This window comes from Prionailurus viverrinus, chromosome X (genome assembly GCF_022837055.1).
Source record: "Prionailurus viverrinus isolate Anna chromosome X, UM_Priviv_1.0, whole genome shotgun sequence".
NCBI classification, from domain to species: domain Eukaryota; kingdom Metazoa; phylum Chordata; class Mammalia; order Carnivora; family Felidae; genus Prionailurus; species Prionailurus viverrinus.
In genome coordinates this window covers 19,530,180-19,544,224 of record NC_062579.1, presented here as the reverse complement: position 1 = coordinate 19,544,224, position 14,045 = coordinate 19,530,180, and the positions used below count along the sequence as shown (strand labels likewise).

Genomic DNA, 14,045 nt, shown 5'->3' with positions numbered 1-14,045 from the left:
TAGTTTAAAATGACACGTTACTGTGCATAATTAATTTGCACATTTAATAAGTGAGAATTTAATTTATATTATCTAATTTCCTCTTTTTTTATGTTTATTTAGTTTGAGAGAGAGAGAGCAGGGGAGGGGCAGAGAGAGAGGGAGAGAGAGAATCCCAAGCAGGCTCCTCACTGTCAGCACAGAACCTGAGGTGGAGCTCAAACCCACGAATATGAGATCATGACTGGAGCCGAAACCAAGAGTCAGACCCTTATCCGACTGAGCCACCCAGGCACCCCTCTAATTTTGTCTTTATAACCATACTGTTAGGATGGGTATATTTTCTTTAATTATGCAATAGTAGAATTGTGGAGAGGTCCATTTATGTTGAGCAGGCCAGAGTTGGTACAGTGAACTACTCTGTAACACATACAAGTTTGGAGGAACTTCTGGACTAGGGACTGTACATTTGGAGTGGGATATAATTTTACTTATTAAACTCAACCTATTAATGGTAAGATGTAGGCAAAAACAGTTAATATATAAATCCCAACTCCTCATAAACACAGTGTCTAGAATCCCAAAGAGGAGAATTTTGTTTTGCCTTATCTGCTTGCATTGGGTACAGATCTTAACACCATAATTTTACATGAATATAGACAAAGTAGAGCCACTTCAAAATCTGTCACAATTACTGTCGTGACAAGGCTCAACATTACCTCAAAAGAAGAAAAAGAAAATGAGATTTATTTTGTATTTCTGAAAAGATTTATTAAGGTTCCTTACAGCTACAAATAGTAGAAGGACTTGCTGACAAAAAGCCTAGTGAAAGATGAATCAAGCTTGCAAAATGGGGAACTAGGACACTGGATATTATTTAGTCTAAGGAAAAGCCATTTCTACACAAGAAAATATATTAAGTAATATTTATTGTATAACTTAATAATATTGTATGGTATTATGATTATTAATTATCTTATTTAACAAAATAAATTGTAGCTCTGAATGGCTTGGTTAATAGTTAAAAAGGGGGCACCTAGATAGCTCAGTCGGTTAAGCATCTGACTTCAGCTCAGGTCATGATCTCATGGTTCGTGGGTTTGAGTTCCACACCGGGCTCTGTGCTGACAGCTCAGACAGCTCAGAGCCTGGAGCTTGCTTCAGAATCTGTGTCTCCTTCTATCTCTTCCTCTCCCCTGCTCAAGCTCTGTCTCTCTCTGTCTCAAAAATAAACAGTAAAATAAATTTAAAAAAAAAAGTTAAAAAACAATATAAACAAAATCTACTTTCCCATGTAACACTGAAATTAAGCTCTTTTGCAAAGGTAAACAGCTTTCTTTTTTACAGACGGGCTTAATTTTCTAGTATGTGGTGCTTTTGTTTTAATTTAAATTTTAGTTGATGTACAATATTGGTTTCAGAAGTAGAATTCGTGATTCATCACTTACATACAACACCTAGTGCTCATCACAAGTGCCCTCCCATCACCCATCTAGCCCATCTCCCACCCACCTCCCTCCATCAATCCTCAGTTTGTTCTCTCTTGTTAAGAGCCTCTTGGGGTTCGTTTCCCTCTCTTCTCTTATTTCCCCCACCCCTTCCTATGTATCATCTGTTTTGTTTCTTAAATTCCAAGTATGTGGTGATTTTTAGAGCCTCTCTCTCTCAGAGTGAGTGGCTCAATCAGTTAAGTGTCTAACTCTTGATTTTGGTTCAGGTCATGATCTCACGGTTTGTGGGATTGAGCCCCAAGTTGGGCTCTACACCAACTGCAAGGAGCCTGCTTGGGATTCTCTCTCTCTCTCTCTCTCTCTCTCTCTCTGTGTGTGTGTGTGTGTGTGTCTCTCTGTCTCTCTCTCTGCTCCTCCCCTGCTCATGCTCTCTCTCTCTTTTTCTGTGTCTCTCAAAATAAATAAATATATATATATGTATATATATATATATATTTTTAAAAGTCTGTCTCTCATGGTTAGATTTCATGAAGCATTTACAGTTTCTTATTCTGAGTATGTTGTTCATTTAAACTGGCTCAATTTTAAGTGGGTTTATTTTTTATAATTTTCTTAAGTTTACTTATTTTTGAGAGAGAGACTAAGCTTGAGCTAGGGAGGGGCAGAGAGAAAGGGAGAGAGAGAATTCCAAGCAGGTTCCGTGCTGTCAGCACAGAGCCCGATGTACGGCTTGATCCCACCACCCTGGGATGATGTCCTAATCTGAAATCAAGAGTTGGTCACTTGACTGACTGAGGCATCCAGGTGCCCCATAAGTGGGTTTATTTTTTAAAATTTTAGACTTAAAACTTAAAGACAAAGTATATATACAGTAGCAAAGTAAAGTCTTAAAGATTATACAAATTAACTATTTTTGGCATAGAAATTTCATTTCAATATTTCATGGGTTACTATCAATATTTACAAAAATAATTTTCTTTCATACAGAATTACACTCCTGAATTTCTTTTTCTTTACGATGAAGAAAACTGTCACTTATCCTGTCTTCATAAAAATGCTCTGTAGTACAAAGTTTTATGGTGCTTCCTTCTCTTAGAAAGGCATTGTGATTGTGGCTAGAAGTGAAAGGGGGAACAAAAAACACGTGAAGTGAATTCACTTTCTGTAGTTCCCAATTAGAGACTTGTTGATGACAACCTTTCTCCCTAGCTCGTTGTTTGTTTGTTTTCCTGGAATAGTTTAGAAATTACTGTAGGATAACAGTAATATTATATGGGACTATGCTCATTAAATTCAAGTAGTTGTGTTCTTTGTAGAATACTAATTGTGAGACAATTAAGGTTCATCATTTTGCATTTAGATTTTGTGCTTTAGCTGCAAAACTATAGAGAATGTAAGATAAACAGACAATGCAGATATAATACTCCTTTTCCTCTAGGTTGGTGTGACTAGTAATCAGTATTGTCATTTGTATGTTGGCTTATATAGCCAAGATCATTAGTAGTCCACAAAAGTAAAGGACTAGGATCAGAAGTAAAAAAAAAATTACTGAACATTGGCTTAATTGCAGAAAACACATAAGAGGGTTAAAGCACAATGGAAATGAAAATCATACGTTTAATAATCTTTTGAATCTAAAAAAGATTATAAGTTATCTCCTGTAACCTGTAGATGGTGATATGTTGATGAACAAACAAACAAAAAATGAAATTCAGTAGGGATTAATGTAAAATCTATCGACTTGCTAATGTTCAGGTATTTCTCTATATTCAGAAGTTTAACATTCTGTGAACAGAAATTCTCAGGAACCAGATAGATTTTTTTGGAAGTGTAAAATGTTTTATATTTTAAGTCAATTTTGTTGTTTCCTAAGCTCTGTTAAATATATCGCCTCAACCCTAAAATGTCTAAACCCCCTTCTCTTATCCACAAAATCTGCAAATAGCAACTGCATCCAGGTCTTCCTGGGCATGCGGTCTGTGCAGTTTGTAGAAGCCCCACTGTGATAATCTTAACATTTTCAATAATTTTTTACCAAAATGCCCTGCATTTTCATTATGCCCTGGGCTCCACCAGTTAGGTAGCCAGTTGACTGACTCCATGTGACAACCACTTAATCGAAAAATCTTAGCCATACCCCATATCCCAGCTCTCAATACTTACTATTTTCTCTGCATTCAGATTATATTTACTCCTCATCATTTAACTACTACCACACAAATTCAAGCCCCCAGCATCCATCCACAGCCTCCTAATCAGTCTCTTCTCCTTTCTTGGCTGACTGCCCCAGGCCTTTTCTCAGTAGAGCAGCTGAGGTGAACTTTCTAAAAGAGAGGTCAAGTTGTGTCACTCTTTGGCTCAAATTCCTCTGATTTCTTGTTTCAGTTGACCAAAGGCCCGAGTCCTTGCAGTTGCCTACAAGGTTCTACATGATCTGGTTCCCTAAAATACCTCTCGCCTCATCTCTTCCTATCCTTTTTCTTGTCCACTCAATGTTATCAACAATCATATCCTTCCCATTCCTGTAGCCTTCTAGCTATGGGCCTTAGAATTTTGTATGTAGCTTCTGTTTCTCTGCTGAAATCCATCATCTGTTTATTTATATGTATATATTTTCCTTTAGGTTCCTGAAAGTATTTCATAGCTGCTTTAGCGTCCTTGTCTGACAATTGCAACATCTGGGCCATCTTGGGGTTGGTTTATTGACTTTTTTTTTTCTTGAGTAGGAATCCAGTTTTTCTGTTACTTTCCATGTCTAGTCATTTCTGTATGAATACTGGATATAAGTGATATGCGGTAGAGACTCTAGATTCTGTTCTTCTGAATAGCGATTTTCATTCTAGGGGCTAGATAACTTGGGAGGACTCAAGTTCCAAATTCTCTCTCCCCTGTGGGTTGCAAAAGATGAAATCACCACTCAGTTCTTTGGGTTTCCAGCTGGTGAGATTTTGGGGGCCTCGTCTGTCTTTACCATGATTTACAGATCAGCGAAGGGTCTGGGTAGACTGTATACACAGATATTGGGGCTTGCCCCATTTGCAGCTCTCTCCCTTCCAGGATCAATCATTTCTTGCCTGTTCTGCTCTCCCAACTCAATCCCTGGTTGGGCCACAGCTTTTTGTTGTCTCCCAATATAGAGAGATCTAGGCATACTAGAAAATGTGAACTCACACATTTCACCAAGTACAGATATATTCTTTCAAGGATAGATTTCCTTCCAGTTTCTGCTTCTTTTGTTCTTTTTTCTATACCTTGAAATTCTCATTATTTTATATTTTGTCCAGATTTTGTAATTGCTATCTGTGGGAAGTTAGGCCAGTTCGGGTCCTAGCTGCACGTATTCAGGCAAATGATTTGTCCTCCCTGTGCCTCGTTTTCTTCATCTGTAAGATGCAGGCAGATGAGCTACAGATAATAATAGGTTTAGTATGAGGCTTGAATATGTTCTATACGTGTCATGAGTGTGTACCGTGTCACCTTAGCTGACCTGGAACTGTGTTTCTCAGAATTCCCTTTTCTTAGTAGAGACCTTTTGTATGGGGATTGGAAGGTGAAAGCGAGGAATACATTTTTTGCCCTCGGAAGCACAGCACTGGGCCCCAGTCCCTGCCGCTCACGCAGGTGGTCACTGATCTGCCGACTCACCTTGTTCGCGTGGGGCAGCAGCTGCGCCCGTAGCTCTTCCACCTCCTCCCTGGTCTCCCGCTTCAGCTTCTCCAACTTTTGTGTCCTTCCCCACCCCTGTTTAGCTCTGGGAAAAAAAAAAGCACTCACTGGAGCAAGATTCGAGCATTAAAAAGATATGACAGGGAAAGCCAAATCAACATGGTTACAGATTGTCAATATTGTCCTGTCAGATATACTAGAAATAAATTCATCAGTAGTTCACATGGTATCTACTGGCTGGGTTCTTTGAGAAGCAGTCTCAGAGTCTGAATTTAGACCTCAGCCTATGTGCCCTTGGGTACAGCTGTGGAAGAAAGAGGAAAGACGCAGGACGAAGTAGATGGAGAAACTGCATGGCAGGCCCAAACAGAGGTTTCAGCTGACTCCCGCAGAGAACTCTGTGGCTAAATGGCCTGTCAAAATTGTGCATTAGACGTGTTGAACCCCAACTTGATTGATCAGTCATGGCATGACAGTCTCCCTTGGAGGACATGACCTTGGGCGTGGGAGTGCTCGGCAGCTGAGGCAGTCCCTGAAAGAGCTCACAAAGAAAGGGTGCCTGACGTTAGTATCCAAGCAGCTGGGGTAGCATCTTTCACTGAAAGATCTGGACTGTGCATCTTTATGTCCATCGTGGTATCCAGTGAAGGCCATGAAAGAAAAACAGGTGAAATTGTGATTCCCTTGTCCAAGGAATGCAACCTGTGCATAACAACAGCAATTGTGTCAGAGAAAGACAAGCTAAGCAGATATTCTCTTATCACCCTTAACACTTTTTTGAAAAGTGATCCTTGGCCACCCTGAGCCATGAGGGTCAGTTATTTCCAAGGCACAGTGCTGGCATCTATCCAATCATCCTTGATAGAAGGAGAGTCACTATCCAATCATCCTTGGGGAACACGGATTTTATTTCATAAGAAAAGTTTATTTAATATAGTGGATGATGTTCAGGTTTGGATTTCAAACTAAACAATTTTGTATGCAAATTTTTATTCCCCAAGTGATTTGCATTTCACTTTAGAAGTATATCATTCTTATTATATTTGTTTTCAAATAGGGTATTAATTACCAAGGATTGCCTGGAGGAGAATATTTGTGAATTAATTCAAATATGGCATGTGTATAGGTGTAGTATACTGTCAGAAATTTAGGCTAATTTTGGAGAATGTGACTGGAATTAGTGAAATGACACGTAGTTTTGTTATGGTGCTGATATTTTCAACACAGTTTTGGATTATTTTTTGGAACTGTGCCTGAGGACATTTGACAAGCTGCACAAGATAATCAGTCAACCGTCTATATTGTCATCCTTCATTTTTGATCTAAAGTAGAATTATCCACCTTGATTTGCTTTCTTTCTCAGTTAATATGAAGAATCAATAATTATTGCTGATTTTAATTCTGCTTCCTGGCTTTGAAAGGGTAACTTTCCATAGTCATTTATTTTCCTCAATCCTTATGATAAATAATTATTGACCATGTCACATTTTGTCTATGCATAACATACTGAATTAAATACTGAGGTTGTTTTTGACATTATTAAAGACTGACGTGTGTAGAGAAGTTGAATTTCTCTAATAATAATCTACTCATAATTCTTCTTTGACTTCTTGCATCCCTCCCTCTCTTCCTTCCTTTATTCCTTCGCATCTTTCCTGCTTGAGACGCATTATGAATACCTACTAAGGGTTTCTATCTGTACCAAGCAGGGGGAGAAATAAACTTAATATAATGAGTTTATCCATCATGAGTTGGCTACACAGACTCAAAAACACTTCACACATACTGAAATGTCTTAGGCATTAACAACTTTATGTAAATAATACATTCTATTTATACTCAAATTATACTATTTATACCCTATTTACATTGCTTATACTAGTTATACATTCTACTTATACCTTATTCAATCTGGAAGGAGAGAATATATCAAAATCTATTCAGAAGACTTTGACCAGCACTTCTCAGCCTTTTGGCTAAGTTCAAGTGCAGAAGATTTTGAGCAAATTAGAGTGACTGATTAGGGCTCTAATGTGGATGGTGATAATGTGTATATATACTATTTTTTACCTTTCAAAAGGTAAATGGTGATGAACCTTGAATATTTTTAGGCTAAGAATTTTACCCATGATCTTTTAGGCAATGAGAGGATACTGAGTATCTTTAGGTACTGAAGTTGCATGTTGCAAACATTGAATTTCTTTTGATGTACAGGATGAAGTGAAGGAGAGAGAGATTCCAGAAGTAAATGACCTATGGAGAAAACTATTGTGTACCCAGGTTCAATGTCATGTGCACAATGTATAATATGGAACTTGTCTCATTGGCATATCTAATGATGCTACATTAAAAAGAAATAGAGAAACTGGGAGCACCAGGTGGCTCAGTCGGTTAAGCATCTGACGATTTCGGCTCAGGTCTTGATCTCACGGTTTGTGAGTTTGAGCCCCACATGAGGCTCTGTGCTGACCGTGCAGAGACAGCTTAGGATTCTCCATCTCTCCCTCTCTCTTTGCCCCTCCGCTGCTTGGTTTCTCTCTATCAAAAATAAAAAATAAATAAAAAATATTTTTTAAAAAAGTAATAGAGAAACAATAATAACCAGGTAAAGAAAAATTTTGGAATAGTGCATGATAGATAGTAATATGAGGAGTTAGTTTTAAAATAGTTTATATTTCAACAGCATTATGAAACATAAACATGAATCAAATGTTGATGATATTGTGAAAGAGAAAGCACAGGAGTGGAGCTTCCATTTTTAAGGTCACTTATCTAGCCAAATAGTTACTTTGTATTTGAGAAGAGTTCAGAAAGCAAAACAGATAGCATTGTTAATTATTTTTGAGCACAAAAACCCTTCTGGTGTGGAGGTTAACTTCTGTTGTATTTAAAAGAGAAAAAATATGGCTCCTATGCTAGGCAGTTTACACAAGTCAGAGCACTTATACTAAAAGAAAGATCTTCCATTTGAAACGAAGAGGATTCTCTGGTTAGAGAAATATCAGAGGGAAAAAAAGAATAATTGACTGGTTCTCTCTGATAATTTCTGCTCTAATACTTAGCATTTGATTAGCACACCATGTGTAAAAGCGTGTGGCCCTCAGACCATGAGTCTGAATGACTCATGAAACAAAGTGAGAAAAGTAAGAAAAAACCAAAACTTTCTTGGTACACTTTCATATTGAAATTACCCTCTACATATTCAAAATGGAGATAAATAGAGAATTTTCATATTTTCAATAGAAGCAATTCCATGCTTCAAGAATCAGTATTTTAAAAAAGGAGACATCACACATAAAGCAGAGTGAACTCATTTTCGTTTTTTCTTTTCTTTCTTTCTCTCTGTCCCTTCTTTCTTCCCTCCCTCTTGTTTTTTTCACTAAAACTACTCCAATTTGGGATATTTCAGCATCAACTATAACATCAGTAAAGCTGTCCTAACAAAGGCAAATGTCAGCCTTTTAATATAAGTGGTAACATCTTGATCTGTTGTTTGAAAATATCCTTTGTTTAAGACAAATGTAGAGGTTGGAAATGGGGTAAAAAAGGAGAAAACTTTTAACGAGTACATACTCTTGCCCCCTTGTTTAATTCACTCTCAACTTACTATGTGTGATATGTCACGGGCCTTAAACAAGCTGTGGCAGAGCACTGAGAGAAAACACAATTCCTAGGACACATGTAATGTCATATAGTGTAACAAAGTGAGAGTATGGTAACAAGCCAGACTGGAGCTCTTGGTCCTACCTTGACACTTGTTATCCATGTGTCCTTGGATCATTTCTATAACCTCTCTAAGGATAAATTTGCTACAGTGGCTACTAATTATGGTTGGCTCTCATAAAAGACACCTGACTAGATAGGCTTAAATACATAAGGTGTGATAGTCTCAAGCAATACTAAGTATGGAAGTTGGAGACCGATAGTGTGGGTCCAGCTGCTTCAAGGACAAAGGGCCAAGTCTGTGATATGGTCTTGGTCTTTGTCTCATAATTCTCACACAGCTTCCAGAGTTGTTTCTAGTCAACAATAGGAAGGAGAATGTTCAGAGAATTATAGAGTACTTTCCTGGATGCCCCACAAACTTCTGCTTCGTTTTATTAACCACTTCTGTCTTCAAAAGGATGAAAAAGAGGTGAGCACATTGCTGGGATGTTATTAATAAAGAAGAAGAAATAAATGGATAGAGAAAATAAGATGTCTCTTATATGAATACCTTAGCAGATTATGGTAAAAGTTAAATGAGAAAGGTATAGTACTCTTATTCTTATTACTAGAGGAAGTTGCTATTTATAGATTTTAAACACATTATTCTCTGTGCCAAGAAAAAATAGTTTAGAATAATGAAATGTTGATCCAGGAAAGTCTCTCAGGCTAAATTATGTCTGATTTGGTGTGTGCCAAGCAGTGTGTAAAACATATCACATCATCTTAGGCCATCTATTATAATGTAATATTTAAGTGGGAAAACTTTATGCATAAATACGATGCCTTTCCTCCACTGTGCCCATCATTCACTTGTTTTATATATATATACACGTGTGTGTGTATGTGTGTGTGTGTGTGTATGTACATGTGTCTATCTGTCTTTCTATCTATCATCTGTCTACCTATAGAATAGTATAAACTTCCATCTAGGTAAAGTAAACTGGTACAAGATATTTAAGGAAAACAAAACTGATAATAGCATTTTACTTTTTAGAAAATCTGAACTTTGAAAGAGGACATTGAAATAAGTCTTAGAATATGAATTTCTGATATGATAATATAAAATTACAAACTTACTATGATCTACCAAGTTTGCCATTAGGCAGTAATTTCTGTAAAGATACGCTTCACATAGATTATTCTCCACTTATGACCACAGATTTTAAATTTCCTGTTATTGACGTCTAAGAGATGAATAATGATCATTTATTCCATTTATCTGTATTGACCATACTAGTGCTGGGCACCTAGTGGACTTGAAAAAAAAAAAAGACAACATTCCTGGGTTCTAAAAGCTTACATTTGGGTGAGTGAGGCAAAACATTAAACAAAGTAAGGTAGTATATGCCAGATGGAGGTGGGATAGGAAATGTCTTTTGAATGGCCCATGGAGGTGGTGATATGGAAGCTAAACCTTGAAAGGTGAGAAAGAACTCACCAAACACATAAGTGAGGTTAAGGAATCACAGAAAAGGAGGACAATTTGAGCAGACAGATAGGTTGAAGAGGATATTTCTTATCCTAGGGACTGCACAAGTGAGGTATGACAACAAATGCTCTCAGAAATAATCAGAGGAAAAATCATGAATTTTTATGACCTGGTAACTAATAAATAGTTTGCCCTGTAGGCAATAGGGAGTCATGCATAATAGTCAACAAGGGGCTTATTCATAGTTGTATTCTACCATGATCAATCTGACAGATGTGTGGTAGATGAATGCAAGAGACAAGGTTTTAGGCAAAGAGTTCAATTCTTACATCATATCACAGGTAAGAAATTATAAGAGTTTAAATACAGGAAGATAAACTCAATATAGGAAGATACATATATGTAGATAGATATGCATGCATATGCATTTTTAAGATCATTTCAAAAAAGAAATGACTACAGTTGTCGATTAATTAGATATGGTCCTTAAGGAGGAAGTTCAGAATTATTTGGTGTTGTCAGGTGAAATATTTAATACAAGAAGAATTTTGGTGCAAGAAGAGGATGACTTAAGCTTTCAGCAAGTTGATTTTGAGAGTTCTATGGCATTTTCAGATATGGTCCAACAGGTATTAAAAAACCCAACCTCATGCTAAGAGAGAGAGAGATTACAGCAGATACTATAAATTTAGAGATCATCCATTTTCAAGTTGGAAAATAAAACTGTAATTGTAGGTGTACTAGCCAAATAAAGTGTGGGGAATGATGAAGAAGTAGGTTAAAAGTTAGAATCCTAGTAAAACCAATATTTAAATATAGGAGGAAAGCCAATATTTAAAGTAAATATAGGAGCAATGTGTAGAGTTTATCAGACATCAGTTACTCTGAGAAGATTTCACTGAAAAACACGCCCCCTCCCCCTGGCTGATTTAAATGTCCAATTGCAAAATATCCATAATTTCCTGTATTTATGACACACAATATCAGTGTAACCATCAATTTACTCCTCTGTCACTTCCATTAAATGGTACATCTTTCTGTGTCAGTTCCTGACACTTTATTCCTAATGCCTAACAGTATGAGGTACATAGTAATCACCAAGTTTAAAAGAAAGAAGAATGTTATTGCACTGATCATTAGGCAAATCAGGGGAGAGTAGAGCCTTAGAAACCAAAGCAGAATATTTTCAATAAAGTGGGATTAAAAACATCAAATCCCATGAAGAACATAAATCAGATATGAATGGTTAGGTGTCTACTGAATGTTTTGGAATTTGTTTTATTATTATATTATTTTGGGGTATGTCTTTTGAAAATTAAAGCATCATATTTGAAGTAGGTATTTTTCTTCTTCAGTGTGTAGTTATGTTATTAAACTGTTTAAGATGTGGTTATTGTAGTGGACGTTTGTCTTTCTTTTTGTCTACCCAGTAACTAAATCTCCATCTTGTGTTCAAGGTATAACTATCTTGGTGAGGCAAAATCTGCCTTTCACTAGAGAAGAGAAATAGAAATAATTTCACACTTGCCTACAGCTGAGGAGTGGGCAAATGCGGCTACATGCTTCCTCCATGTATCAGGGGCCCTGGATCAGTGAATGCCATTAAACTATTAATCAAATAAGTGGCCATGACAGGCAACTCTTAATTATTTCAAAGATGCTAATCTCATCTGTCCATTAATCATCACCCTTCTCTTTTTCTTTCTTCCATTCACCTTTGAGGATGAAAAAAAGAAAAAGAAAAAAAGAAAAAAGAAAAGAAAGAAAAGAAAGGAGAAACTTGCAGTGTTCCTATTTATTAAATTTTGTAGGTGGAAGCTTAAAATAATGGTTAATAAGAGATATTTGGATCAATGATGTATTTGACATCTCTATAATTTTCCTATCTCTTATTTCTATAGATGACTAAAAAGAGTTCCCTCTATTTTTACTTATATAAATTATCTGTGTGTGCATCTATTTTAGGTCAGAAATCACATTGATTATAAAATTGTCCATAGATATTTATAATAGGAAATATTTTACATTTTCAATGGCCTTGTTCCTTTGAAGTTTTCACTTAGGGTTGACTGTGATAACATAGCTCACTTTCTTAGTTTTAATTAAGTAGACTCATGTAACACTTGGCATCTCACCCATCTCAAAGTGTTGGCATAAAAAAAAAATTGTATCATGACCTTGAGCTTTTTAAGTAGAAATCAATGTCAGTCATTATTTTTGGCAGCTTTATAGGTAAACCTATACCTAAAATATTTAAAAGCAAACAAGCCAAAAGATAACACGTGCTAAAGAACTTGGAACATTTACATGGGAGTGGCAAACTAGGCTAGTGGCAACATGGGAACCAGATTTGGCAAGTAGACAAGTAGGTATTTCCTGAGCCTACCAAAGAAATACACTTGGCACTTTATGAGTAATTAATAAAATATATGAGTAATTATTTTATTTGTTATTATTTTTATAAAATAAAGTTAGGCCATAATGAGGGGGAGGAATGCAGTCTTATATTTTGAAAAGGGTATTAATTTTACATAAAATCAAATTCTACTAGAGAAGAATCACCTAATGATATGAAGCCTAGTAATTTCTGCAGGAATTCCTTTGCAAATTGATGAGCAAGCACTTTATTTGTTTAACTAGTTGAGGGGTATAATTGCAGGATTAAGTCAATTGTATTATAGTACGAATTTATTCCTGCTTTGGAGATGTCAATCTTCTGTTTTCTGTCTATTCACAGTTTATGATTTTTTTTTCAAAGTGCATATGTTGTAAATGAAATACAATGAATAACACTACACCATGCACTTCATGCCACAAAACAAATTTAGGAAAGCCTCTAGGTATTAATATGGCTGATATTGATAATGTAGCAGGTTCTTTTTAAAGAAAAAAATAATAAATATAGATCCATTACCTGGCTACTCCAGTAATTTCCTCCTCCTTGTCACAATTTTAAGTCTGTTTTCATCTTATTCCAGTGAACATGTTCCTGATCTGACCTGCTTCATTATTCAGGTATAATTGTGGTCTGTTGGCATGGTTCTACTTGCTTGGCTTTAGCTGCTAGAAAACAATTATACCTGATCATTTCTGGTAGTTATTGCTGCTATTATCACTTGCCTGCCCAAGAGCTGCCAAGATTTCCCAAATTCCATGACAATTTTGTTCAAGAAAAAAAGAGAAAGAGAACTATTTCATTTTTGTATTTGCATCTCTCTTGGGAACCACAACTGTGATGTTTGCATTTTTGCAACATTTTGTTTTTGCTGATTTTCATACTACACTACATGGGTGTAATGCCAGTCAGAACTGGGTGTCGAGCCCCTCAAATTATGGTGGGTATTTGTGTGTGTGTGTGTGTGTGGTTTCTACAGGATTCTGTTCTGTAGCATACATACCAGCTAATCTAGCTATTATTTTCTCAGGATATGGTTTACTCCTGCCCACTTCCAATCTAAAACCAATCTTTTATAATGCAGGTTCCAGAATGTACAAATGTAATCGGAGTATGCTCTGGGTTTTATACCCCTGCCCCTTATTTTCTCGCAAAGTAGTCCTGATGTTCACTATCTCCTCTACTTTTGTTGATGGTTCTTGATTTACTCCAACAGTTTTAATGACTACACTGGTCTTTCATACTGCCTGCATGGAGGGAATATTTAATTTAAACTGAAAAATACTGGACACTGATGTCAACAGTCCCAAATGACACCAAAAGCAACAGATGTACGGGAACATTTTGGGAAACTAACGGGGTCTTTGTGGGAAGGAGCTCAATGATAGAATGTTCATGCTCTCTCACCTTTTGGATT

At 36.5% G+C, this 14,045-nt stretch overlaps 1 protein-coding gene across 1 annotated transcript in view; it reads right to left on the bottom strand.

Annotated features, from left to right (window-relative positions):
- Window positions 1–2,409: 2,409 nt before the first annotated feature.
- LOC125156931 (uncharacterized) overlaps window positions 2,410–14,045 on the bottom strand; it is a gene marked incomplete at its 5' end in the record, with an annotated part of 109,561 nt that continues 97,925 nt past the window's right edge. Inside the window, 3 exon segments of the mRNA XM_047843239.1 lie at window positions 2,410–2,545; window positions 4,900–5,181; window positions 5,399–5,628. Of these exon segments, the coding sequence (XP_047699195.1) occupies window positions 2,410–2,545; window positions 4,900–5,181; window positions 5,399–5,628 (648 nt within the window).